This window comes from Anguilla rostrata, chromosome 2, assembly GCF_018555375.3.
Source record: "Anguilla rostrata isolate EN2019 chromosome 2, ASM1855537v3, whole genome shotgun sequence".
Classification (NCBI taxonomy): domain Eukaryota; kingdom Metazoa; phylum Chordata; class Actinopteri; order Anguilliformes; family Anguillidae; genus Anguilla; species Anguilla rostrata.
This window is the reverse complement of record NC_057934.1, coordinates 67,304,854-67,332,460: the sequence shown is the minus strand read 5'-3', so window position 1 is coordinate 67,332,460 and position 27,607 is coordinate 67,304,854. Positions and strand designations below refer to the sequence as shown.

The 27,607-nt window shown below is 47.9% G+C and overlaps 2 protein-coding genes across 6 annotated transcripts in view; one reads left to right on the top strand and one right to left on the bottom strand.

Annotated features, from left to right (window-relative positions):
* Positions 1–1,141: 1,141 nt before the first annotated feature.
* Positions 1,142–6,358, top strand: cd7al (cd7 antigen-like). Its single transcript, XM_064324194.1, has 4 exons — positions 1,142–1,276; positions 2,277–2,639; positions 4,158–4,261; positions 5,302–6,358. Exons 1-4 carry the CDS (start codon positions 1,231–1,233, stop codon positions 5,545–5,547), a joined length of 759 nt encoding a protein of 252 aa, XP_064180264.1. The 5' UTR covers positions 1,142–1,230; the 3' UTR covers positions 5,548–6,358.
* A 1,422-nt stretch (positions 6,359–7,780) lies between these two features.
* The window catches only part of tnrc6c2 (trinucleotide repeat containing adaptor 6C2), an 80,087-nt gene continuing 60,260 nt past the window's right edge, over positions 7,781–27,607 (bottom strand). For 2 of the 5 annotated variants that reach the window (XM_064324188.1, XM_064324193.1), the window contains 13 exons: positions 27,221–27,367; positions 24,179–24,325; positions 22,339–22,458; positions 22,103–22,183; positions 21,559–21,799; positions 21,287–21,451; positions 20,296–20,484; positions 20,054–20,203; positions 19,401–19,508; positions 17,318–17,536; positions 16,378–16,451; positions 16,119–16,258; positions 7,781–15,791 (listed from right to left, as the gene is read on the bottom strand). In XM_064324188.1, the coding sequence (XP_064180258.1) occupies positions 15,434–15,791; positions 16,119–16,258; positions 16,378–16,451; positions 17,318–17,536; positions 19,401–19,508; positions 20,054–20,203; positions 20,296–20,484; positions 21,287–21,451; positions 21,559–21,799; positions 22,103–22,183; positions 22,339–22,458; positions 24,179–24,325; positions 27,221–27,367 (2,139 nt within the window). In that variant the 3' untranslated portion in view covers positions 7,781–15,433. The remainder of the gene's footprint in view (positions 15,792–16,118; positions 16,259–16,377; positions 16,452–17,317; positions 17,537–19,400; positions 19,509–20,053; positions 20,204–20,295; positions 20,485–21,286; positions 21,452–21,558; positions 21,800–22,102; positions 22,184–22,338; positions 22,459–24,178; positions 24,326–27,220; positions 27,368–27,607) is intronic. The other 3 variants (XM_064324190.1, XM_064324192.1, XM_064324191.1) reach the window with 3 other exon arrangements.

The window sequence follows — 27,607 nt, the reverse complement described above, 5'->3', positions numbered from 1 at the left end:
CCTCTTCCTGTTACAGGGGTTTCATGATACCCTCATTAATGGACATGGGCGGTACTGGAAACTGTGACTGCATCTGCGCTGTGAGGAGTCGTGCCCTTGTGTTTGTTCAGCAGGCACCTGCCCAATATAAGCCTCAGCTTCGTTCTGTGCACGCGATTAAGTGCCTCCCCACATGAAAGATGAGCATGTGCACAAGGTGAGTGAATACCTGCTTAGGAAACCTGTACATTTGACTTCACGCAGATTTAAGAAGACTTACAAGACCTGCTTAAGGTACCATGCCACACATTGGTCAATTAATATGCTTGACTTTTGTTGTTTTTTTTTTTTTTGGTTTTTTGAGTTTAACGTGGGAAGGTACAGGGTAAAGGACATTGTGTGTGTGCTGGTCTGATTTGGCCATCCTGACTTTGAAGTAACGAAGCTTCCTTTCCAAAACCACTCTTTTCCATTTTTCATTCATTGGCTGAGAAAGTGCCATCTTTAAAGTGGTCAAATTCCACTGGGTTTCAACCTGAAAATTCCAGTTATAGTAAGAACTAATTGCATAGGCACTGTTCTCGTGTGCGGGTACATCAATTGCTGTTTACCACATTATGAAATGCAACTGTAAAACTGTCACCTTGTGTAATATGATTTCCTTTATTGATGTGTATTTCATAATAAAAAGAAATGGCTACACTGATAACTATTTGGCCTCAGTTCTTGCAGCATATGCACATAAGTTTAGAATGTACTTTTTATCAGCTCTCAGATATTATTTTAACGCAAGAGCCGTTAATACAGCATTTATCTCTCGAAAATAAGCTACTTTACATACAGACAAAAATTAAAATGAAAATCAAATGTTCACAATTTCAGGCATGTTTTTTTGGGGGGGGGGGGGGGCAGGGAGTGCCTCTGGGTATTCGAGCAGTGCCTAAGTTGATAGCACCATTGCTTTAATGACATGTGGACCGCGTGTGTGTGTATGTGTGTGTGTGTGTGTGTGTGTGTGTGTGTGTGTGTGTGTGTGTGTGTGTGTGTGCGTGTGTGTCTGTGTGTGTGTGTTTGGTGTGAGGTGTCACCTAAAAAGCGGAACTGATGATGAAGTTGCCCCCCCTCGGTTACAAGCACCCCCCCCCCCCCCCCACCCCCCCCCCTTTCACATTTTGGATGCCTCTGGTCTTTTCCCGGAGCTACAGTCGGTAAAAGGGTGATTGACACAGTGTTAGCAGCAGCAATAAAGCCATGAAGACCGTTACTTGGATGTTTCTCATCATACCTCTAATATTTGGTAAGTGCTTCTCTTTTCTTCTTTCAACGGGTACAAATATATATATATATATATAGGAAATTTCAAAATTCCATTTCAAGAAGGCTTATATATTTTTTCTTTTCCCCATTGTCTTCAGTTGATGGAATTTAATTTGCATTTCTGTGTTGTGACCATTGAAAAAGTGAATTTAAATTCTTGAAAAGTTGCTCAAACACAGGGAGTTTTAACAAGAAGTGAACATAGATTTTGCTCCGTGTTCCTGGAGGAATTTTCCAAGATAAAAGCTAAAAAAAAGTATATATTTAAAAAAGGAAATAGATCGAATTCAACTTGTTTGACTCGTTTCCGTGTAATTGCTGCAGTGTGGTGTTGCAATCATCCATTGTTGAATGTTTATCCTATATATCATAGGAACCAAGCATGCTTGACAAAGAAATGTTGCATCCTGAATAAAAGCACTAGGGAACACTTGCTGATGTGTGGGCATTCGTTGTTCTTTCAGGAACAACGTATACAAAGTGCCGTCTATGTGAATCACTATAAATGCTTAATAGTATTTCAGTGATTAAATGGTGATCCTTTTGGATAAACACAATAGCAGATAGCTTGGAATCGGGTATGTTTAGTTTTGGATATGTACATCAAGTTGTTAAATGCCTGTTTCCACTGCACTGCAAGTACACAAGTGAATGCATTCAGTAGGCTACGTCTGCTCAAAATGTATGTTGTTTCAATGTTTCAATTGCAAGAAACCTGAAAAACAAATGGGATTGGATACAAATAAATACCAATAAAACTACATAAAAGTTTAAAAAATATAACTTGGAATATAAAGGGAAAATATGAAAAGCAATATTTATTTATTTAGGATCCTCATTAGCAATACACAGTGTGCAGCTAATCTTCCTGGGGTCCAAACATAAAATACATACAATACATACAGGATTGAATATGCTACGCAGAAGTGTTAGCCTTGATTATTAACAGACAGACTGACCAAAAACTTACTCCCTTCCAGCATCCCAAGAGACTCTTTACCTGAAGAAGCTCGAAGGGGAATCTGCGCTTTTCGTGTGTGCGTCTGAAGAGACGGGCAGCCATCCAATTGGCTTGTACCTGAAACGCGAGTGCACAGGGCCCGAGAGAGAGGTGATGTTTTTCTCGGAGTCCGGACCAGAGGGGAAGCCTGAAGACAAAGAGCGCATCCAGGTGCTGGGAGATCTGAGCACGATCCCCGTAAATGTGACCATCTCGCAGCTGGAGCGCCGAGACTCCGGCTTGTACTTCTGCGAATTCGTCTACGCCGGCGAAAGTGAGGACAGAGTCATCAGAGGAAAGGAAGAATTCTTTCTGTTTGTCGACACAGTGAAGATTCACGAAGGTACAACCCGTACGCGCTCGCATCGTAAGAATCAGAGTTTCAGAGGGTGTGGACACGATCAATCAAAAGCGCCAACGACCTTGCAAAGAGCGTTAAAACCAAAATTTAAATTTGGGTAAATCTAGTCTACATAGTTGATGCTACATCAGAAGTAATCCAGAAGTAAAACGAAAAAAAAAGCTTTATGATTATTAATGCTTATACTTAAGAATATTGCCAACGTTCCCTATCCTTTAATCAGGAAATACATACTTTTACACAACCACATTTTGTTGGAAAGAATTAGGGTATGGTAGCAACATCAATTTTGTTCTCCTGAGTCAGGAACTAAAGATTTTCAAATAGACACACAGGCAGTTTGAGCTTGACAAAATTGCCCATCTTGTCCATATCTGCAGCTGAGTGTAAATTCCTAAAATTCCAGGTCTTTGATCAATGAAAAGTGCTCTTTGCAGGTGTCCCCCCCCCCCAGAAACATGAGAAAAAACGAAAAAAATAAAAATAAAACCCTAGAGATGCATTTATCTTAGCTCGTGCAGACATAGACTTTAAAAATATTATCTTACACTACATGACTGACCACAGGAACAGGAAGGAAATCGGTGTGGTGTCTTTCAGCTAAGTGTTGAAGTCTTATCTTCAATTACCCTCTTTCCCTTTTGCTAATAGAATTGGTGTATGTAGCTCTTTTTAGTTCCAGACTAACGATTCTTGACAGCCAATAAGAAGGAAATTTTTTAGATGACTATACAAAGCGAGAAAAGCCTACTTTTCTAGAAAGCCTTCCCGTCAGTACATTATAAGCAGTTCTGACTTTTTAAAAAATAATTTCTTTCAGTTAATCCATGATGGTTGTTCAGGGACTCACCGGTTCATAAATGCTCCTTGCCTGACCCAAACTAGTAGACTGAAAATCAGCAGGGACGTTGGTTTCAGGCCAGCGTTCCTGCAAATTTATGGCGAGAGAAATCACTGAAATAACTTGACTGCAAATATTGGATGTATAAAACATTAACTGTACTGTGCTGACCAGACTGTCTGCAACACAAATGAATAAACAATTGACTGGCTGACTTTCAGCCCATTTGGGAAATTTTGGGGAAAACTGCAAGAGTCACAAGAATGACATGTTCAATCTTACAAGGAATCCTGCTGATTGAAACATTACATTACAGGCATTTAGCAGACGCTCTTATCCAGAGCAACTTACACAGCTTTTACATTGTATCCATTTATACAGCTGGATATATACTGAAGCAATTTCGGTTAAGTACCTTGCTCAAGGGTACAACGGCAGTGTCCTTACCCGGGAATCGAACCTGCGACCTTGCGGTTGCAAGCCCAGTTCCTTACCCACTGTGCTACACTCCGTCCTGTGCATGAAGGAGTAAACAAACTCTCTAAAAAACTGTGAATGACGAGAGGATAGTTCAGCGCCCCCGCTGTGAAGCACTGGCTTACTTGTCAGTGCGGAAGGCAAGGCAGTCCCTCATTGGTCCACGCTTTGTGTTGTCACAGGCCTCCAGTGCGGCTGTCAGAATTACCCCCCTCTGTTGTATGCCATCTCTGCGGCTGTCGGCCTGCTCCTCCTCATCCTCCTCGGCCTGGCCGCGTCGCACTGCGTGAGTACAGCCCGCCGACGTGCTGCAGACAACCGGCGTGGCAATAACGAAACGTTTTGTGGTGCGGTCTCTTCAAAAGTGACAGGTGCGCCTAAGCAAGACCCTCTGAGCAAGGCATGGGTGGAGTCATTACATTACATTACATTTATTTAGCAGACGCTTTTATGCAAAGCCACGTACAAAGAGTGCTAATCATGGTCATTGGACAACTACAAAACACAGGTTCAATAAGGTACAATACTCATTTCGTACAGCTATTTATAGCCAAGAACACAGTTCAGTTCATGCAGTGAACATTATTCTGACCTAACTAATGCCAAGCCAAACTAGGGAGAAGAACAAGCTACAATATTAGGACAAATACAAATTACAAAAAGTGTTGGAATGGGGGTACATGTAGCATGAGTATTATGAAAGGAGGGGATTTAAAGTGACATGATACACAGAGTGGTGGCAGTTAGTCCAGGTAAAGTCTGAAGAGGTGCGTCCTCAGACCACGGCGGAAGATGGGTAGTGAGGGAGAGGTTCGAAGAGGGACGGGGAGTTCGTTCCACCACTGGCGAGCTATGGTAGAGACGCTCCGTGATCCCTTTACTCGGGTGGGGGGGGGGGGGGGGGGGGGGGGTACAAGGCGCCCAGCTTTGTAGGATTCACTTTGTAGATGTGGTTGAGTCGACCCCCTTCCATTTTGCATACGGTGAAAAACAGCTACCCTGAAGGTGCAAACGGGGGGGGGGGGGGGGGGGGGGTACAAGGCGCCCAGCTTTGTAGGATTCACTTAGTAGATGTGGTTGAGTCGACCCCCTTCCATTTTGCATACGGTGAAAAACAGCTACCCTGAAGGTGCAAACCGTCATCTAGTGGTAGGATTCTGAAGGTTTGTCGACACCATTTTGACTTTTGATTTGGAAAACAGTAACGATAACAAGCTTTTATTAAAAAAAATGCCTCCAATCTCCACCAATCTTAAAAGAAGAATGAAATAATGAGACAACCTCGACGATCTTAAAAAATTTGCTTATTTCCATTCTCGGTTTCAGGGTAAGCAGTGCAAGCGTAGCAAACCGCAAAAACCGGTTCCCATATACGAGGAAATGAATGCGAGGCAGCCAGCTAACGGAAAAGCCCCCCGTCGCCACCTGGACCCCGCGTATCCGGAGGAAGCAGACGCCTCCGTGTACATCAACCCTCAAATCAAGCACCGGCAGGAAAACCACTACGTGAACCCCCGGGAAAAACAGCCGGATTCGGGAGCCGGTGCCACCGCAACGGAGGACAGCCAGTAAAGAGCGACCGCGGACCGTTTCGGCTGTCCAAATGACATCGCAGCAGCTGCCCTCTCAGGTGCCCTCTCCTCCCGGCCATAAAACAGACGAGCTGGTTCACCCTCCTGACTGAACTGGATCATAAACAAAGCACTGTGGGCGACGCCATCCAGATCGTATTTACAGAGGCGGAGTGGGAAAAAAAATAGATTCACCTTTCATTCTGGCTCCCGTGTGTCACCCGGTGCTGCTCACCAGCTCAATCGAGATGACTGTTCAGAAGTGTCAGGCTTGACTAATATGCCTAGCTTGAAAAATACGCATAAAGTTACGATGCTTTTTTAACAAAAAATGAAAAAAGAAATTAATGAGAAAAAAATGTGTGGGAATGCGCAAAAGAAAAGTAGTTTGATCCCTGCTCACCAGCTCAATCGAGATGACTGTTCAGAAGTGGCAGGCTTGACTAAAATGCTTAGCTTGAAAAATACGCATAAAGTTATGCTTTTTTTTAACAAAAAATGAAAAAAGAAATTCATGAAAAAAATGTGTGGGAAAATTGTATCAGTATTGGGGTCTTATTGAATTTTATTTTTTCAGTTAAATGTATTTTTCATGATAAATTAGTTACATTTCCATGCTATTCTGTTGTTGAATTTTATTTAGATTGTGTTGTAGACCCTTTATTTTTAATAAAAATGTGACTCAGGTTGGAATTAGAGTTTGTTTTAGAATTACAGTTAAGAGTTAGCGTTAGAGTAAGGCTAGTGATAAGGGTAGCACAAAATGTATGGTCTTAGTAGCTCTTAATAAAGGAAACACTGGTCACACCACAGCTCTTATGCCTGCATCTGTTAACTAAAACTGAACTCAAAAATGAAGAGGCCATTCCAGCAGAATTACCCATAGATCCATTTAGTTCTCGCACTGAAGTGTCAGCACGACTGACAGGTGAACGGCTACGCACCGACTGTTCGCTGTACTGTAATACATTAGCCTTCTTCACTGGTTGACATTGTTTATTCTTACGCAATTTAAGTTCCTCTTCGGATGTCATTTCCTTTGCTAATCGGTTACATTGTGAAAGGGACAAAAGCGGTTCTGCTTATTTTGTCCGAGTTCACTTTCTGGAATTTATAGTTTCATTTTGCGTGTATGCATTTCCAATTTTGACTGGCCCAGACAGTTTATTTTAACAGAAGGTTATTTTTGATACAGACTACGGTTATGACTACCTAGCTTTACAGTGGCTGGTATTGAGGCATTCGTGTTTTTTGTCATTAACGAAAAAGGAAATACACCTTAGTTAACTCCCAAACTGCATTTATTCAGCTCTGAATACAGATACCATTTTCATATTATGCTGGTACTACTTAAGAACAGTGGTCTCAGGTAACGTGTGCCAGGGGAAATATTTCCAATATTAATCAATTTCCCAAATAATAATTAAGTAGTATACACACATGCAACCTCTTGAACAAATGTCAACCTGATTTAGTTACAAAAAGTGCATGTTCTTGCTTGAAACCACAAACCCCTAAATACCATAGCAGGCACTGGAACGCTGGTAGGTCACCATTAAACATTAGTAAATATCTAAAATGTGCTTCCTTACACTAAAAACAAATATCAAAAACCTAGAAAATTAACAATCCCTGTAATTCTTTAAATAAGCATGTTAAACAGAAGGACATTATCCTATGTTTGTTGAGTACATACAAATGCACAAAAATTTAAATCATGACCCCCATCCTGACAAAACGCATGTGGTCTCTGGGGGGGAAAAATTGGATGAGGTAAGAATAATTATTATATATATATATATATATATATATATATAATATGGACTTTCCCACACTTCTGATTCTGAATGCACAATGTTGGCCAACTTTCCAGAAAAATGTGAATGTGGAAAACAAGCAAGGAACCGTCCAGACCCACGGCGCAACTCACGTTCGCAGACACATTTTTAGCTGGCACCACCTGCGCATGCGTCCCACTAAACGAAGCACCACCTGCGCACGCGTCCCTCTAAACGTCCTTCAAAGGTCATCCGTGAGTGAGTGACCACAATTTGCCATGCATAGCCCACGGCGGCAGTTCCTGCGTGCCGTGGGAAAAATGTAAGAAATCTAGATATCTGCATAAAGCAGATGACAGAAGTGAAATAGTACTGTACTGGAAATTCAGCAAAAGGTCAAACATGACAGACACAAGAGCCAACTGACTTCAAGAACTGATAATAACTTTCCACAGCCAAGAAAAAACTGTAATTTATTAATAGTTTGAAAGAAGCTCCATAGTTCATGAAAACATTTTTTTTCGGTGCATGTCATTAACAATCACATTCTATGAGAAGAGGAACAAAAAAAAACACAAAAAACAAAAAAAAAAACAAAAGCCATTGACTTTTCTTTTTGTTTGAATCTCATTACAGACTTTTTTTCCCCTTAATATCTCAAAACTAAAGGCAAAAAAGCTCAACTCTACTGCCACCCCAAACTCCTCACTAAAAGGAAAGAACACAGATACCCAGTCGTGGGCTTTCAGGAACCCCACAGTGCTACAGCAGAGTGGAAAAAGCTCATTGGTTTAGGAATACACAGCATGGCGATGTAATGCAAGATTTGTCTAAATTGGGGAGGGGGAAGAGGTTGGGGGGGGGGGGGGGGGGAGAAAGGACAACACGGCCTCTGGACACTACAAAAACACCCCTACACAATGAGTCCTGAACCCCAGGGAGAGACAACACCCCCCACTTGTGCATAGATCATGATCCTTTTTAAACCAGCTTTTATTTTATTTTTCTCCAAATTTTTGCAGAAAACAAACTTTCATAAAATCTTCTTTTTTTTTTTCCTCATTTAATACCTGCCACAACAATAATGAATATGACAGACAATGAAAAGGAAAGAAATAGTAATGCACAATTCTCCTGAATTTTACAGGAAGGGACATCATTAAGAAAATACCATAAAGTTTAACACATACAGCATCTGTATGCTATTTCACCGTTTTAACAATCAAAAACCATTGATCATTTTGTTTAAAATGTAAAGCAATTTCAATATATAGATTTATACATAAAGCACTCCATTTTTTTTTTTTTAAAGTTCATTTCGAGTCCATTATTTGGTAAATATGTAACTGCTACGGATTTAGAAACAAAGTTAATTTTTCTTCTTAAATCCATAACCTTCAGTGCTTGGAGTTGTTTTTTTTTTTTCTCTGTATCCTTTTCTCCGTTAAAATGTACATTTAAAATGGCGTGGAGTCGGTGCTTGGGCGTCCCTGCTGTCCTGAGACGAAATCCACTTTTGCGTGTGTGTGCAAGACAGTGAGCAAATCATGTCTTATTTCACAAATGACAAACAAAATTGAAAACTCAAAAAATTGAAACAAATACAGGCTTAGAATGTTCATAAAATCAATATTGACAAAAGAAAAAAAAAAGGAGAAAGAAATACAACAACACTGATCAATCCCAGAGTTCTGAAAGTAGCATAAATCTTCATTCTGTATTTCGTCTGATGGAAGAGAATTCATCCTTTGCTTTTCTCCATCATACCCATTAGTAAATTCCTTTCCCTTGAACTTCAGAATAATGAATTGTCTGTTTGTAAACGACAGGTGGCCTTGTTAAAAAAAGGAAAAAAAAAAATAAAAGGTAGGCACCTCTGACGAGTCTTGTAACAAACTCACCAAACATCCTCTCTTTCAGTGTCTCCACACTTCAAACATGGAGTTCTAGTCCATCTACATCAACCTATGGCCACAGTTCTTTGAAAACATTTTTTTCTTCATTTTTTATTTTTTTATTTTTATATTTTTTTTTTTACATTTTTCTTATGTTTATAATCTGAAAAAAAAAAAATGGTGCAATACTCATAATTATAATCCTTTTTGGATTACTCCACAATAAAAGCCACTATAAGGTAGATAAACATTTTACAGACAAAAAAAAAAAACAAAACATTTTTTTTCCATTAAGTCCTTGAGTAAACATTTACACGTGAATTGTCACAATCTCCCCTCTCTACATCTTGTACGGTGAGCAGAAAGAAGGGAAGTAGACACTCAGTGCAACGTTAGAAACTAACAATATTCATCATATATTTCTTGACAGGCAAAAACAAAACAAAAACATACTGAACAAAACAAAGAAATGGACACATCACAAACACACAAACTGTTTGCATACACACATACACAACCTTGTGCAAACACTTTCATACAACAAATGTAATTTTGCATTTTTTTTTCTTCCAATCTTTGTTTTTTTTTTTTTTTTTACTATTAACTTTGAACTGGTGTTGTCAAAAAGCTCGGAAGTGTACGAGTCAGAGAAAATAATTACAAAAAAGTGTTCACATCACATTATTGGCGCTTCTCGATTCAAGTATTTGTATTTGTCATTTTTTCTTTTGTTTTGATATGTTTATGATCACTTCTGGGAAATGTATTTTGTTTGTACAGGAAAAACAATGGGGCTGGGGGAAGAAGAGGGGACTGAATGATAACTTGAAAGAAAACATTTATACACACACATTTTGCTCTGGCATGTGTATGCATAAGGAATCAACACGTGCATATCTACCTAGGCCCTTACAAAGGTTTTTTTTTAATTTTTTTTATTTCTTTTTTTTTTTTTAAATCATCATTTTAGTTCTTTTTTTAAACTTGATCCTTCAAGTTTCTGCATATCCCCACCCGACCTTTACCCCTTTATATACATGATTGAGGGGGGGGGGGGGGGAGGGGAAGTACACATTGTTATACTCTCACAGCTGTAATAAAACACAGACTTTTTAAAAGGGAACGTTCCAGAACTCAGAATCCTGTACGGCCCTAATGTGCGATGAGCCGCCCCGTCCCGGAGCAGCAGAGTGCCCCCCTGGGGGGGGGGGGTCGGGCGGCGCGGAGGTCGGAATACTAGAGCGCTTCGGGAACTCTGGCTGGAGGGACATTCTCAAGCCCCCGGCCAGGCCAGCCGAAAGCAAGGCAGTTTCAGAAAGAGGCGATGGTGATTTTTGCTAGAGTCACTCAGGATGCGAAAAGCTCCAGAGGATCGCCTTCCTCCCCCCCCCCCTCCCCCCAACCTGTTTTTTTCTTTTTTTAAAGACCAATTTAAAAGTACCAATTTAAATGAGTCTCGCCCCTACGCCATCCCATCCCACCAGGAGAGGAAAGCCTGCTGATACAAGTGGGTACACAGACCTGGATCCGCGAAACTGTACAGTTCTGCAAAGCCGCTTCGAGCGACAGGAAACGAACACGATCAATACAGCACTCGCTGAAGGCATGCTGGGACTGCCAGCTCCTTCCAGGAGGACAAAATGTCTGCCATTCCGGACAGAAAAAGGCTTGGAGACCAGAACTGTTTCAGCTAGAAGTGCAAAGCTGAAATACATACATCATAGATATTTAACCTTTTTGTTGTCAAACGTCAAAAATGAAACTAAAATGTTTCTTTTTTTTTTTGGTATAAAAAATATGTACCCAGGATGAACCAATTACAGTGCACACCAAACCGCACGGAGTCCACATTTTGTCACGTTTTTTTTCCTTCTCTTCTCTCCCCTCGACGGGAGTCTTCCCCCATAAAAGCAAGATTATCTCAATTATTAGGATGAGGTGTGACCCGTCTGACTCCTGCTCGCTCCTGCTGCCCCCCACCCCATCACCCACAGTGTCAAAGTGCTCCCAACGTAAAACGAAAGTGCTCTATAGAAGAGGAGAAAACTCAAGGAAACATGGCGGCTGATGCCTCGCAGAGCAGATTGCTTTATAAACAGAGAGGGAGGAGAGAGAGAGAGACAGACAGAGAGAAACAGACAGAGAGAGAGAGAGATGTTAAGGTGTTACATTGGCATGCAGGACTCGGGGGAATGTGAGGGCGGCCATCTTGGGCCTAGTCCCCTCAACGCCGCCAACCATGGAAATCTGCTCGTTCACTGAGCCCGAGGTTTTTTTTAATCTCTTAAACGGAATTTAGCCTTCCAAACTCCAGAGTGAGTTACAGCGGGAACCCCCCCTGCCCCTTCCCCCCCCGCGCCTGCCCTCGTTGGGGTGCTTTTGGGGAAAAGGGATCCATCAGGAACCCAGAATGCTGACCTCCTGCCCCTCGAACGTAGCCTGGGTCGGCGTAAAGCACTTCACCAGTGCCAGCCCCCCCCCAGCATGTCCTCTGTGTCATTTCAGCTCTCTTGGGCCCAAGAACGTCCAAAGAGAGAAGGAAAAAAAGAAAAGAAAAAAAGAAAAAAAACGCATGAAAACTACACGAAGGTGCATTTACCACAGAACTTTTTTCCGAATAACAGAAGTATTGTTTCTTTAACCCTGCCCTGAGATCAAGCTGACGTAAAGATACATTGTTCAGAAAAGTAAACAGTGAAGACCCCACCACCTCTGTAACACCTGATTAGTAGAATGCGTATACGTGTGCGTGTGTACATAGGTGTATACGTACGAGTGTGTGTGTGTGTGTGTGACAGTTTTGTGGTCTACCCTAGTATTCAGAAAGGAGCGCGTGTGTGAGCTGGAGGGCACGAGAGCGCACGCCAGGCTCGGGGGAGGCCGCCTCCCCGAGAGAGGCTCGGCTCTTCATCGCCGGGGAGGCGCCCATCGCTGCACCTCTTCCTCATTGCATAGGAACAGAGCTCCGAGTCCGTTCTTTTTTTAAACTTTTTTTTTTTTAAACTTTTTTTTATTTATTTACATTTATTAACTTTTTTCTCTCAATGTAGTCATTTTCAAAATGAAATTTAGGAAAAAAAGAAAAAGTCGGATGGATTACCCGCTTGTGTTCTGGGGGCTCCAGGCCCCTCCTGTTGTCCGAACCCCTTTGTAAAGCACCGAGTGAAGCAGGCCGGGGAGGGAGGGAGTGTGTGTGCTGAGGGGGGGGCGCAGCAGCGGGAGGGGCAGGAGGGCCAGCATATGAGCAGGCGGAGCAGCTTTGGGGGGCGGCGCAGGGGGCGCGGTTACACCCACTGATCGCTTCACCCCACCTACACATCTCAAGGTACCACCAGGACATACTTACACACAAAAACAAAAACAAAAAAAATACTGGTTCAAACACAAATCATGAGCACAAACGACAGTAAAACAAATCACAAAACAGAGAGGGGGAGAGAGAGAGAGAGAGAGAGAGAGGGAGAGGGGGAGAGAGAGAGGGAGAGAGATATCTGTAGTATTACTCCACATTTGCACCCCCGCACGCAGGCTGCACTTAACTGAGGCACCTGTCTTACCCAAAAAGTGTTTTCTGCTTTCTCGCAGTGAAGGGCCGGTAAGCAGCTAGCCAGAACACCACCGCGCAGGAGACGCAACAAACAGACAAAACTAACAACAAACAAAAACAGAGAAGGATCAACACTGGTGATTCCAGAAATCCGTCTCAACCTCCAGCTAAAGTGATGTTGGAGCAAAGGGGGGGGGGGGTGTGGAAGTTGAGACCAGGTTCAGAGCTGGCACAGTAGTTCTGATTGGCCAGTCCTGACGAAGCTGCTCCTTGCCGGGCCAAGGGTCCAGTCGGGCTTGGCTCTGGCTGCCCGGGAGGGGGGGGATTGGAGGGGGGGGAGCACTGCTGCAGATTGGAACGGCACAAGGGGGGGCAGGGGTGGGGGGCTGGGGGGGGCAGGGGGGGCGCCACAGGCTCCACAGCAGATAGGCACTCGATGGCCAAACTATCATACAGGTTGGCAGGAGCCCCCACAGTCGGCTCCTGCGGGATCCAAGTAACATTGCATGTCTAGCGTCTCCAGACAAAAAGGCTAAACATTTTGGAGTAACAGTGATATTCACTTTGATATACCAAAAAAAAAAAAAAAAAAAGAGAGAGCAAAAAAACAAACTAAAACTAAAATAAAACCCCATACGTACAGGCTTTCTTGCCAGATAGTAGGTTTCAGTCTTTTCTTTTTTTTCCCCCCTTCTTCCTGCTACCGGTTTCAGGTCCATTCCGGTCCGGTTGCTGGACCAAGCAGGGACAGGACAAAGCGGGGGAAAGACGTATTTCTCAAACACGGATACAGTACAAAAAGAACACGGAGATGCCACTGAAGAGATGTCTTTTTTCTTTTCTTTTTTCCGTAAGTCTCTTGCTTTTTCAGTTTTCTTGTGTTGCTTCTCCGTTTTCTGGATTTGTTGGTGTTGCAGTTCGAGCTTGGCGCTCTTCTTAAGTGCTATAACAAACTACCCCTTTTTGAAAAGTTTATTTTTTTTTAAAGTTTTTTTTTTTTTTGTTTGTTTTGTCTGTCTCGTACATTTGTACCAAATGCAAGGAACACCCTTTAATCTACTGCATTGTGAGAAACTCCTTTTATTTGGTATTGTGCCAGACCTCTCCGGCCCTCCTCCCCCCCCCCCCGGTACAGTCCCTGTTGCGTGCGGCTGCAGGGCGGATTGAGGAAGTGCGTTCAGTCCGCACGCTTTGTCCCTGCGCGTTCAGACTGACGGCGTGCAGGGCACCCCTGAACGCTGATGCCTTGCAGCCGTTCCACTGTCCCACTGGATTCACGCAACAGTTTGGGGGTCGGGGTGGGGGGGGGGGGGGAGCGGGGGAGGGCACGGGGGGGCTCAGGAGGGTACGATTTCTGCAGTTCCAAAGTTCTCAAAATGCACAAACGACCCAAAAAAAAAAAAAATACAAAAAAACTAAAACGGCAACCAGCTTCTGTTGAGTGTAGCGGCGGACGGAAGAGGCTTGGGCGCTATATTGCACAACGCATCACTTGACGGTGAAGGTTTTTATAAAAAAAAATAAAAAATAAAAAATAAAAAATAAAAATCTTTTCAGAAACTGGTGGACCACATGATTCAGCAAATCAAATGAGATCAGAACAGCAGGTAGTCCTTGAACACGGTGTGGTAGGGTTCCGGAGGGTTCAGCAAGTGTTTCTTACAGTTCTGTAGAGCAGTGGTATACGGACATACAGATGGAAAAACAAGCGCTGAACACACACACACACACGCACACACGCACACACGCACGCACACCCTCAGCCAGATTAACATGTTTCGAGTAATAATTCTCTCAGCTTATGTTGCGATAGATATAAACAAAAAAAAAAAACCAGCCTGAATATAAGAAACAAACAGCAGTGTAACTCCCTTTGACAAAAAAAAAAAAACAAAGAACGAAAACGGGAAAAAAAAAAACGTGCTACAGTAAGAGCTGGGGTCCATAGTGGCTGGTCTCCTACCGTAGCCCGACGCTGTTCACACTGCCTTCCTGCCTAGAGTCTGCTGGCTCAGAAATGGGGACTGTGCAATTCTCCATTCATTTCTTCAGTACGAGTATAAAAAGCGTGAGGAACGCCTGGCTGGAGAGCGCTTAAGGCTAACATTAGTGCTGAGAAGCAAAACAAACCAACACAAAAACGGTACACGGACCATTCCCTAGGCCAGGGGCATGCTCGGAATGATGAGTTTTCTGGGGAATTGTCGGGGGACGGGGGGGCTGGTTCATGAGGTGGGAGGGCCTAAAGGGAAGCTTAAAAATGGCAGCTTTTTATTTCACTTCTCTTAAAAACACTTCACGACGAATGTCAGTTATTCAAAAAAAAAGTAAGTATAATCACTACACGGTTCTCTTTCCTTTGTTGACGTAATAGTCTTTGTTTTTTTTTTTTGTTTCAATTCCGCAAAGACGACGGCTTTGAACACTCAAACCCAACCCTTTCTGGGAAGAAAAAAAAAAAAAAAGTAAAGAAGGAACACAAAAAGAAAGATGGATAAGGGAAAGAGCAGCAGCTTCAGAGCTGCCCGGGGCCGTCTGGGTCCTGGTTCACAGTTCTCTAGATACTGATTCTCTGATTATCGTCACATGATTGGCTTGGTTTCTGCTCCGGCGTTGTTCTGTTCTCTGGCGCGTCTCTCTCTCTCCTTTTGGGTCGGGTCGGTTCCTCTACATGGACTCCCCGCTCAGCAGGTCCCCGGGAAGCAGCGTGTTGATTGGGGTGGGGCTCCCGATGACCCTGGCGTCCTCCCCGCTGGGGGGCCCCCACAGGCCGGAGTACTGCTGGACCCCGCCCCACAGCAGGTCGCTGCCGGCCTTGGCTCCGCCCAGCCCGCCGCTGTTCCAGTGGCCCATGGCGTGCGCCGCCGCCGCCGCCGCCCCCGCACCCCCCAGCCGCGTCTGATTGGTTCCCGGGTTGGGCTGCCAGCTGGTGGTGGGCGTCAGGGACTGGCCTTGTGCAAAGAAACGGTTCACCTCCTCTTCCCCGGCAAACTCGGCCAGGATGGTGGTGTTTCCCAGCACGCACCTGGAGGAGGAGTCAGAGACGGAGCCCGTCAGCTCAGCGAGAGAAAATTGACAGTTTCAATTTTGCCAACCAGTTTCAAAAAACAAAAAAAAAACAAAAAACAAAACTGAAATTATGACAAAAAACAGATTGTGACTGAGACCATCTGGTGTCTCAGGGTTTCCCTTAGGTCTGGTGGCAGCACAGGAAGGGCTTCAGAAAGTTTCAGTTTGACATAACATGTCAACTGGGTTCCCATTTCCCCCACAACACCCCCACCCCAGCATCCTAACAGGATGCAAGCCCGACTGCCAGCAGACACGGCCGCGGCGAAGGTGGCGTACGCACATGTGCAGGGACTTCTGGGCCTTGGCGGCCTCCTCCTTGGAGCTGTAGCGCACCACGGCGTTGCCCTGGGTCAGGTTGAGGTGGAATGTGATGAGGGGCCCGTGCTGCATGCACAGCGTCCGCAGCGTCGAGCCGTCGATCTGCAACACACCGCCGCACCGGGTCACACGGGGCCCTCCCGTCTGCGTGACCCCGCCCCCCTGTCCCCCGCCTGTCCCCCCTCACCCCCCAACATCCCCGCAGGGGTGCGATACCTTACCTGAGGAGTGAGGTTCCTCAGGACGAGCCAGCTGCTGGTCCTGCTGGAGCTGTCTGTGCTCCAAGTAGTACCTGCTGAGAGACAGCAAGACAGAGGGACACGGAGGAAAAGACACACACACACACACACACACACACACACACACACACACACACATACACACACATACACACGCGCACACAAACACACACGCACGCACACACATACATACACACACACACACACACACACATATACACACCATACCACACACACATACAACACACACACATACACACATACATACACACGCCACACACACAACACACACACACACACACACACAACACACACATCACACACGCAAAACACACATACACGCCCACACACACACACACACACACACACATACACACACACACACACACACACACACACACACACACACACACGCATACACACACACGCACACACGCACACACACAAACACACACATACACATGCACGCACACACACATGAAAGGAACAGAGGGAGAGAAGACACACACATAGAAAAGGAGAGAAAAACAGGAGGCAGAGTGAGAGAGAGAAAACGAGCCACAAGGCCAGAGAGAAAAGGCAAACCTCGGTCCCTGACTAACAGCTGCGTTCGTGCTTTTCGGAGAAAAGTTTCTGGCACGCCACGCCCCGGGTGAACAAACCGCCGAACCCCGCCACAAGCGAATCAGACGCCCTCTCTCTCCGTGTTTACAGCCGCGGCCTCCCCGTTTCTGGTAAACCTCAGAATTTCAGTTGGGGCGCGCTGCACCCCAGAGCAGGGCGTGTTCGCCCCACGCCCTCGCCTCAGGGGAACCCACACGGCCAAAAACCTCACGCGAAAAAAAAAGCCCCAGGTTCGGAAGCGCGCGCGAGCAGGTCGGAGCGGAGCGGAGCAGGGCGGGGGCGGGGGCGGCCCACGTACCCGAGGAGTACGAGCCCGTCCAGCCGGGCGCCAGCCCCAGGGCGTTGCCCCCCCAGGTGGAGGAGGGCTTGGCGTTGGTCAGGCCCGGGGGAGGGCGGGAGGGGGCCGTGGTGTTCCGCGGGGGGCCCTGGGGGACCTTCCATAGCTCGTGGGACAGCGAGGCCTGCGTGTGGGAGATGGGCCCCGGAGACCAGGTGGACTTCATGTCGGACAGTTTACCTGTGAGGGAGACACGGGGGGGGGGGTAGAGGGGGGCACACAGAAATCCCAGCATCAGAGCAGGCGCAGAGAACTGTGGTCCGTTTGTGGGCTGCCTCAACGCGGCTCCCTTCCTGTTTGATCCGCACACAGCCGTTTCTCGCTACGCAGAGACTGACATCTTTCTAACGTCGGATCCTTTTGGGGCCTGCCGGCGTGATTAAACTGCTCTATAGAGGAGCCGGCAGGGGTGTGCCACAGGTCTCCAGTCCCCCCCCACATTCCCCCCCCCATCGCTATTGATTCAGCAGCGCAGACGAGCACGCCCCAGCTGAAGAGGCACTTTACATGCAGGCCCGACCTGCAGGCACCCCTATCGACCAATGGGGACGCTGCCATCCGGGCCAGCTGAAGCACTTCTCCCGTCCCCTGGCAACGGCGAAGACTGTTCAGTGGCACAGCTTGGGGCCACAGCTTGGGGGCCCATCCATTCACCAGAACACGGCCTAAGCAGGATGAGCCACCCAGCAGCCCTGTGGACTGCAGTTACATCAATCAGATCTGAACTAACACCTAACTGCACACGCATCGCTATGAGTCACGATCATTCAGTGTCTAGCAAGCGAATGCAGAAAAGGGAACTAGCACCAAAGGTGTTATATTTATGGGGGGGGGGGTAGGGGAGTCACAACAAAATAGGCCGAATAACCCGCCTCAAAAAAAGCAAAACACGGGGGCGATGACCCAGACATGAACCATAACAAAATAAATAAATAAATAAATACAAGAAACTCCTGTTTCTTTGAGCGAATCGTCCTTAGGTGTCTGATTTTGTGTGGTTAATTGATCACAATATTTACGCAGCCTGTTGGTAGCACTGTGAGATTCTAAGAGAAAGCGCTTCATTCGCATGAAAAAGATCTTCCTACAGACCAGCGGGCTTTACACTGTAGGAACTGAAAGAAACAGAGCAGAATTAACAGACATCAGCACAGACAAATCCATGATGTCTGTGCCCGTGCACACAGACACACCGACATGAACATGCCGTTATACTTGGGTCTGTTTAGGACTCTCAAGTCAAAGAGCACTCTGGGTCCAAAATAAGCAACAACGTTTTTTTTCTCAAAGTCTGTCAGCGTGCGTGAGCAGCAATGTGGACCTCACCATGACCCAAAAACCAGACACACACACACACACACAGACACGCACACACGCGCACACGCGCACACGCACACACGCACACCACACACACCACACGCACACCCACCGCACACGACACACACACTTACATTACATACAGCATAAACCTCTATCCACACACACAACAACAACAGGTAGACCAAAGAACACAGATGAATCACCATGTCACACACACACACACACACACACACACACACACACAATCACACCACACACACACACCGGTACACCCCGTTACACACAGATAATCCATGTCCACACACACACACGACCAGGCTACACCCGTCAACAGCACACACACACACACACACACACACACACTCCGGTACACCCCGTTACACACAGATAATCCATGTCCACACACACACACACACACACACACACACACACACACACACATGTCCACACACACACACCGGTACACCCCGTTACACACAGATAATCCATGTCCACACACACACAACACAGCACACGCACACACACACCACACACACGGCATGTGGCATTAGCACCAAGGACACGGGCAGGAGCACAGTTACAGGGAGTGTGTGTGGGGGGGGGGCACACGCAGTCGGAGAGATCAGGGGGCTCCTACAGCCCCACGAGGGGCACAGGCCACAACGAGAAAGGGGAGGGGGGGCAGGAGACAATCTGGGGGTAAGGCGGGGAGGGGGGGCTGTACCTTCACCGTCACCGTCTGAGGAGGACAAACTGAAGGAGCTAGTGTAGGCACTGACTGGCCAGTCACTGGACGGAGGCAGCGCCCCATTCTGAGAGGTGGGGGAGGCGCCTACGGTGTTCCCGAAAAAAAAAAAAAGGGGGGGGGAACAAACAGAAAGTGAAAAAAAAAAAGAAGCTGTTTTGCAGCTGAGGGGTGTGGCCTGAGCTTCTGTTGGGCGGGAGTGGAGCAGTACCACCAGCAGTCAGAGCCCAGATGGGTGAGCCCATAATGGGAGAGGCCCCTTGAGCGCCACACGGTGGCCGGACAGTCATATCGCCATTAACTGCACTACAGAGGCACTTCAGCAGTACATCAGACATTCTACTGAAGCAGCATGAACTCTACATTCAGGACTATTTATCCACCGCCCCCCTAGCAAAAAAAAAAATTATCTATCATATAACCTTGCCGTTGATCTTGAAGTATCTTGCTCATACACACTAATCACAGCATGAGTTCTTCAGCGTGTGTCTCCTAATGTAAAAACTCTGAGCAGCGTGCCCAGCCCTCTCCCCTCCTCCCCCCTCCTCTCCCCCTCCTCTCTCCTCCCCTCCCCCCTCCTCTCCTCTCCCCTCTCCTCCTCTCTCCTCCCTCTCCCTCCCCTCTCTCCGTACCTCCGCTTCGGTCCCGCAGCAGGTAGCGGTTCACATCCTGGATGTTGGTGTTGATGGTGGGGCCGCTGGGGACGCTCCCCGGGGTCATGTTGGGGTCCGTCTCCGGGTCGATGTTCTGCAGCCCCTTCCAGGGCACCCCGGGACAGAACTCTGCAAAGATCACACACGGGATAAAAGATGCTTAACTCCATGGCCCCGAGCCACCACCCCCCCCGAGGCTGTGGAGCCCAGCGGCTGCGTACCCGGGGGCCAGCTGATGTTGGTGCCGTTGGAGATCTTCTCGCTGGCGCCCTTGCCCGGGCCCCAGCTGTCGGGGGGCGCCAGCGGGCTGGCGGGCGACTCGGAGCTGGGCATGAGATTGTAGGGGCTGTACGAGTCGTCCATGGGGGGCTTTCCCGCCAGGGCCAGGCTGGCGCCGGTGGGGATGGCACCTGGGAGGCGAGAGGGACGCCCGTCATTTCTCCCCGACGGCCCGAAAAAGGACCCGGCCCACGCAAGACTGGCATCCATATCACATGATCAGCCTCAAAGACAACCAGTACATTAAAAACAAAAATAAAACCACACACACTCACACACACACACACACACACACACACACGCGCATTTCTCAGGCCTCTGAGGAAGCAGATGACCACACGCACAAAGCAGGTGCACTTCAAAAACATTCTGAGAAGAGCGCCTCTCAAAACAAAACAAAACAAAAAATGGTTGGTGTTTGGTCTTTATCAGACAACAACTGGCCACAAGAAACCCGTGTGACCCGTGATGAAGAGGGCGGGGGGCGATTCAGGTAGACCGCGGGTGGAAAGGGACCCTCCTAAAAGCTGACAACCAAAATGACAAACAACTGCAAAGTTTTCCGTTCAAAAGCGCTCAGCACTGTACAAACCACTGTGGTGGAACTATGCTCTGCTGACCTGCTATCTGAACCTTATACTGACTGAGGTTAGGACCGCACTGAGCGAAAGAGAGCCATTTATGGAAGTCTTATTTCAAGCCGTCGATCCCTAAGCTCAGCTGCACAAGCAGCCGCACACGTGCACTCTCCTCTCACGGCGTTTCACCACGCAGATTGAGCCATGCAGAAATTGAGCAAGGCTCCTCTGGATGATGAAACCTGTTCATGGGAGCAGGATCTCATGTTCTCGTGCGTGTGTGTGGGGTGTGTGTGCTCCCGTGTGTGTGGTGTGTGTGTGCGTGTGGGGGGGGGGGGGGGGGGGGGTGCCGTACCGTGTTTGTTGAGGTTGGGCTCCAGAGGGGAGGGGTTGCCAGAGAGATTCTCCATGGAGTTGGGGTGTGTCCACTGCGAGAGGCGGGACTGAGGCTGAGGAGCGTCCTTCATGGACACGCCCCCCACCTCCATGCAGTTTACATTCATGTTTGGATTGAGTCCAGCTGAAGGGGGGGAGACAGGAACACAGGGATATAGCGTCGGGCGAGGGAAACTGCGGACTGCGGCCGCGGCGGGGGGGGGCGAGCGCGAGCGTCCTCGCTGCACTTACAGAGCGGGTACGCGGCGTAGGAGTTGGGCGAAGACTGCGGCTCTTTGGTCTGCAGGTCAGAGAGGCCCGGGCCCTGGGCGTGGCCGGGGAAGCCGTCCAGGGCTGATTTTCCGGCGCTGGGCTGCAGGCTGGAGTGAGGAGGAGGAGGAGGAGGAGGCTGCTGCTTCATCAGGAGGGCCTGGGCCAGCTGGCGCTGGTGCTGCTGGATCTGCTGCTGCATGTTATTGATTGTACGTGCAACCTGCAGGGGGCGACAGACACTTTTTTTGTCAGAGGACGGTGCAGGGAAAAAAAAAAACGTGTGCGCCCTTCACTCAGAAAGCAGGAGGAAGTGGGGTCACTACTAATAACCGCAAAAAACAGGCCAGCTTCCTCTCGCATGACACACGCACAACATGCATTTCAGCACACACACGCGCTGTCGTGCTCAGTGGTACTGTACGTCTGAACACAGCATTAACGCTGCGGAGCCTTATGGCGCTGTGAGTACTGCGCGCTGCACGCTGTGGGCGGGGCGGCCGGCGCGACGGAGGCGGAGCCTCACTTGCTGCTCTTGTTGTCGGATGGGTCCGGACGGGCGTTGACCCTGCATCATCTGCTGCTGGATCTGTAAACGCTGATACGCCTGTGTGCACAGAGACAGAGCGCCCAACCGTGAGACACAGCCCCGACACAGCACCCAGCGCAAAAGCAGCCCCCTGTCCGGGCCCCAGGACCCAGGACCCAGAACCCAGGACCCAGGAGCCAGGAGCCCAGGCCCCAGGCCGGTCCCTCGCTCACCATTTGCAGCTGCTGTAGTTGGTACAACAGGGTCATTTGCTGAGGGTTTATTGGTGAGGTCAAAAGTGCAGGATTGAGACCAATGTTTTTTGCTGCAAACTGCAAGAGCTGTGTTTGAACCTGCAAAAAGACAAAACCACAAAAACAAGTCAGACCACTTCTGCTGAACTTCAGCAAATGTACGATTGACATCGACCAAAATCTCTGCTTAGAAACAGTTACTATGGACCACTTCCCCTGACACCATCTGCAGCCGTGTAGCTGATGGCGGGAAGAGCTTTATAAAAAGTCATAAAGCTTCTGTAGGTGGTTGAAAGCTGCTGTTGTGGAACTTGCGAAACTGCCAGGAGTCATCCAGAACGTTCGGATGAGGAGGGGGTTATATTTTTAATCCATTCCCCAAGTCGAAGACAAACTTGGTGAAGCGTCTGTTGTGGATAAAAACGTTCTGCCACCTGCAGCCAATGCCGCAGACAGACACAGCTACTTTCGCTCCAAGATAAGCTGCAACCTGCACATTAATAACATTAGATAGCGCGTCTAGTCTATTAACTGGAGGTAGCAGAGTGATTAAATCAAGTCAAATTTAATTTGTCAAAAGCACTGTTAACAGTACAGCAGATAAGCAGGTTGTTAGCTGGCAATACGATGCTTAAGGTTAGCTGGGGCGAGCATCGTTGAGTAGCTACGCGAAGGTTAAACAGCGCTGGAACAATAACAGAAATAATAAACTAAAAGAACAAAAGATAAGACCGATAGGAAAGGAAGTATAAATAGAGCTGCCAGTAGGTAGGCTAGATACTGCACATTAATAATGTTAGGCTATGTGGGTGCAATCTCCCACAACAGAGTAAACGGGGCATATGTTAGCCCTACAGATACCGAGAGTTAGACTCACGTTCGGTCAAACTAGGTCTAGTCTAAAATCAGCTAACATCAACGAGCATACTTGGGCTTTAAAAAAAATATAAAAATCTCGCCATAATATTGTTCAAACCAACTAGGTTATATAGTTATTCCCAGCAAGCTGGGCGAAATGGCAGACAACCTATCCCAGCACTTTATCAGTGGAAGACCAGACAATGCCTTCACTTTTCACTATTTCCACAGTTTGACGCGTTTCCTATTTATACGTTAGTTACGACTTTATCAAGCCAAACTACTTCACGATGAAACTGGACTATACTTTCAAAAACCATCTGTGATTTCTTGTGGCAACTCTTCCAAGCAGATGCTGCCAGCTGACTCCATCTGCGTCGGTCAATTGTATTTATGAAACCGTGAACAGGAACAGACGTGTCAAGTCCAGAATCAAATACAGAAACGGACACACAGACAGACATCTACAGCAGGCTGTTTACAGCTCTGAGTCACTGCGGCCTGGCGTGCACAGAGCAGGCAAGCGTACGTGTCCATCAGCATGCGCGTGTGAGTGTGTGTGTGTGAGTGTGTGAGTGTGAATGTGTGTGTGAGTGTGAGTGTGAGTGTGTGTGTGAGTGTGAATGTGTGTGTGAGTGTGTGTGTCAGTGTGTGTGTGTGTCTGTGTGTGTATGCACGCTCGTGCGTGCGTTTGTGTGTGTGTGTGTGTGAGTGTGTTAGTGTGTGTTAGTGTGTGTGAGTGGGTGTGTGCATTTGTGTGTGTGCATGTGTGAGTGTGTGTGAGTGTGTGTTTGTGTGAGTGTGTGTGTGCGTGTTAGTGTGTGAGTGTGTGTTTGTGTGAGTGTGTTAGTGTGAATGTGTGTGTGCGTGTTAGTGTGTGAGTGTGCGTTTGTGTGCGTGTGTCTGTGCATGTGCGTACGTGCGTGTGGACAGAGGCTCTGCTCGGGCGGGCGGGGCTGACCTGAGGGGAGAGAAACTGAGGCACTTGAGCGCGGAGATTAGGCTGGGAGGAGTTGAGAGGCGGCACTGACGGCTGAGGGGGAGGAGCCTGCTGATGCACGGCCCGGGCTTGTGCTGCTCCGCTACTGCCGAACATTCCGCTCTGCATCTGCGGGAGAGAGGGGGAGGAGCCAAGCCGTGAGAGAGAGGGGGAGGAACCAACCGGGAGAGAGAGGGAGGAGCCAAACCATGAGAGAGAGAGGGGGAGGAACCAACCGGGAGAGAGAGGGGGAGGAACCAACCGGGAGAGAGGGGGGGAGGAGGCCAAGCCATGGGAGAGAGCGGGAGGAACCAACCGGGAGAGAGAGGGGGAGGAGCCAACCGGGAGAGAGGGGGAGGAACCAACCGGGAGAGAGAGGGAGGAGCCAGGCCACGAGAGAGGGGGAGGAGCCAAGCCGTGAGGGACAGGGGAGGTGAAGCGGTCAAATGCACAAGTCCGTTCATCCTACAAGATAAACCCCCCCACTGATCTTACTTCACCACATCCATCACAGCACTCAAATTTAGCCACTCTAAAATCGAGTTACGAGCACGAAACCAGGCGGACCCGTCTCATTTAGGCAATGACCTCGCATTAGCCTTGAAAGCCTGGTCTTGGCCCATCAGAGAACAGAGATACCAGACAGCAAACAGTAATGCAGTCTCCCGTCCTGCGCCTCTCCATTCAGAACCTCTCAGCCAGGGTCACTTTATCCCCAGCCGCTCCGATGCAGCCCGGCCTTGGCTCTCCCAGAGACCCGGGCAGCGAAATGAAAGGCTATCAGCGCTTCCCCCTCTGTCATCTCCACTGTTGTTCCGCGCTTTCAAAAATCAAGGACTGCGCTCACTGTGGAGCTGCGAAAGGGCCAGCACAGTCAGTGCACAAAAGGACCAAACATCTCTGCCACTCAACTGCCTCCATGCATTTACAAGAACTGAGCTCTCTCAATTTCAGTTTGCCTTCTGTGATTACAGAAGAGACGAGAGGGGAAGGCTATTTCACAACAGGCAGACAGAAGAGGCTGAAAAGAGATGGGAGCATTGTCAGTATGCCAGCAACAAAAGGAAGAGCCTTGAGTGTGTGACTGCTCGGTGTGTGACCGTGTGTGACAGATGGGATCAGGGGGCACTGCTTGCACCGAGAGCTCTAGCTACACGGAGGCCCTCTGTAGAGGCTGAACTCCTGGGGTTCACACAAAAACCCGACGACCTGGTTCCCCACGATCCACCCCCGCCACGATAACCGCAGTAAAAGTCACACCAGGGGCGACGTGACAATTCGAATCCGAGGTGCGACATTTGCAGGCTTTTCTCCTGCACTTTACTGTTGCCTTCGTGTGAGATGATTCATTCTGCAAGAGGTGCAGCATTTAAAAAGGTGTGCCTGACGAGCATGACTCACAGTCCCCGAACAGGACTGTTATATCTGCCGAGAACAGGACTGTTATATCTGCCCAGAACAGGACTGTTATATCTGCCCAGAACGGGACTGTTATATCTGCCGAGAACAGGTCTGTTATACCTGCCTGGAACAGGACTGCGTTATATCTGCCCGAACAGGACTGTTATATCTGCCGAGAACAGGACTGTTATATCTGCCCTGAACAGGTCTGTTATATCTGCCGAGAACAGGTCTGTTATATCTGCCCAGAACAGGACTGTTATATCTGCCGAGAACAGGTCTGTTATATCTGCCCGGAACAGGACTGCGCTATACCTGCCTGGAACAGGACTGTTATATCTGCCCAGAACAGGACTGTTATATCTGCCCAGAACAGGACTGTGTTATATCTGCCCGGAACAGGACTGGTATATCTGCCCGGAACAGAACTGTGCTATACCTGCCTGGAACAGGTCTGTTATATCTGCCCAGAACAGGACTGTTATATCTGCCCGAACAGGACTGTTATATCTGCCGAGAACAGGACTGTGCTATAACTCTGCCGGAACAGGACTGTTATATCTGCCCGGAACAGGGAAACTGTTATATCTCCCGAACAGACTGTTATATCTGCCGGAACAGGACTGTTATATCTGCCCGAGAACAGGACTGTTATATCTGCCCGGAACAGGACTGTTATACTCTGCCGAACAGGCTGTTATATCTCCGAACAGGACTGTTATATCTGCCCGGAACAGGACTGTTATATCTGCCGAGAACAGGACTGTTATATCTGCCGGAACAGGACTGGTTATATCTGCCGGAACAGGACTGTTATATCTGCCCGGAACAGGACTGTTATATCTGCCGGAACAGGACTGTGTATATCTGCCGGGAACAGGACTGGTTATATCTGCCCGGAACAGGACTGTGTTATATCTGCCCGGAACAGGACTGTTATATCTGCCGAGAACAGGACTGTTATATCTGCCGAGAACAGGTCTGTTATATCTGCCCGGAACAGGACTGTTATATCTGCCGAGAACAGGACTGTTATATCTGCCCGGAACAGGACTGTTATATCTGCCCGGAACAGGACTGTTATATCTGCCCGGAACAGGACTGTTATATCTGCCCGGAACAGGACTGCGCTATACCTGCCTGGAACAGGACTGCGCTATACCTGCCTGGAACAGGACTGCGTTATATCTGCCTGGAACAGGACTGTGCTATACCTGCCTGGAACAGGACTGTTTATGCCGCCCGGACGCCCACAGGCCGGACTGCGTTATATCTGCCCGGAACAGGACTGTTATATCTGCCCGGAAAAGGACTGTTATATCTGCCCGGAACAGGACTGTTATATCTGCCTGGAACAGGACTGTTATATCTGCCCAGAACAGGACTGTGCTATACCTGCCCGGAACAGGACTGTTATATCTGCCCAGAACAGGACTGTTATACCTGCCTGGAACAGGACTGTTATATCTGCCCAGAACAGGACTGTTATACCTGCCTGGAACAGGACTGTTATATCTGCCCAGAACAGGACTGTGCTATACCTGCCTGGAACAGGACTGCGTTATATCTGCCTGGAACAGGACTGTTATACCTGCCTGGAACAGGACTTTGTTAGCCGCTCACCTGTCTGTTGTTCAGGTTTTGCATGGCCAGCCCGGAGGCGACCCCACCCAGGCCCTGGCTGGGGAGGCCGGTGCTGGACAGCGGGAGCTTCAGGCTGGGAGAAGGCATAAACGGTGAGGTTGGGGCGTCTTCCGCCAGGCCGCCGTCCTGCACAGGGGCCAAACGCAGAGAGACACTGAGCACACAGCGTTCAGACAGCCAGCACAGCAGCTCCCGAGACTGAACACACTCGTTTGAATGCAAGGGATCTTACTGGGGTGCAGCCGATCCTTAAATTAACGCAAATTATGATATTTAGCCACCGGACACTTGTCTATAATACAAAGTCACTTTGCATTCTAGACAGTATTAAATTACACAGTTGGTTATCCAAGAAGAAGCTAATTT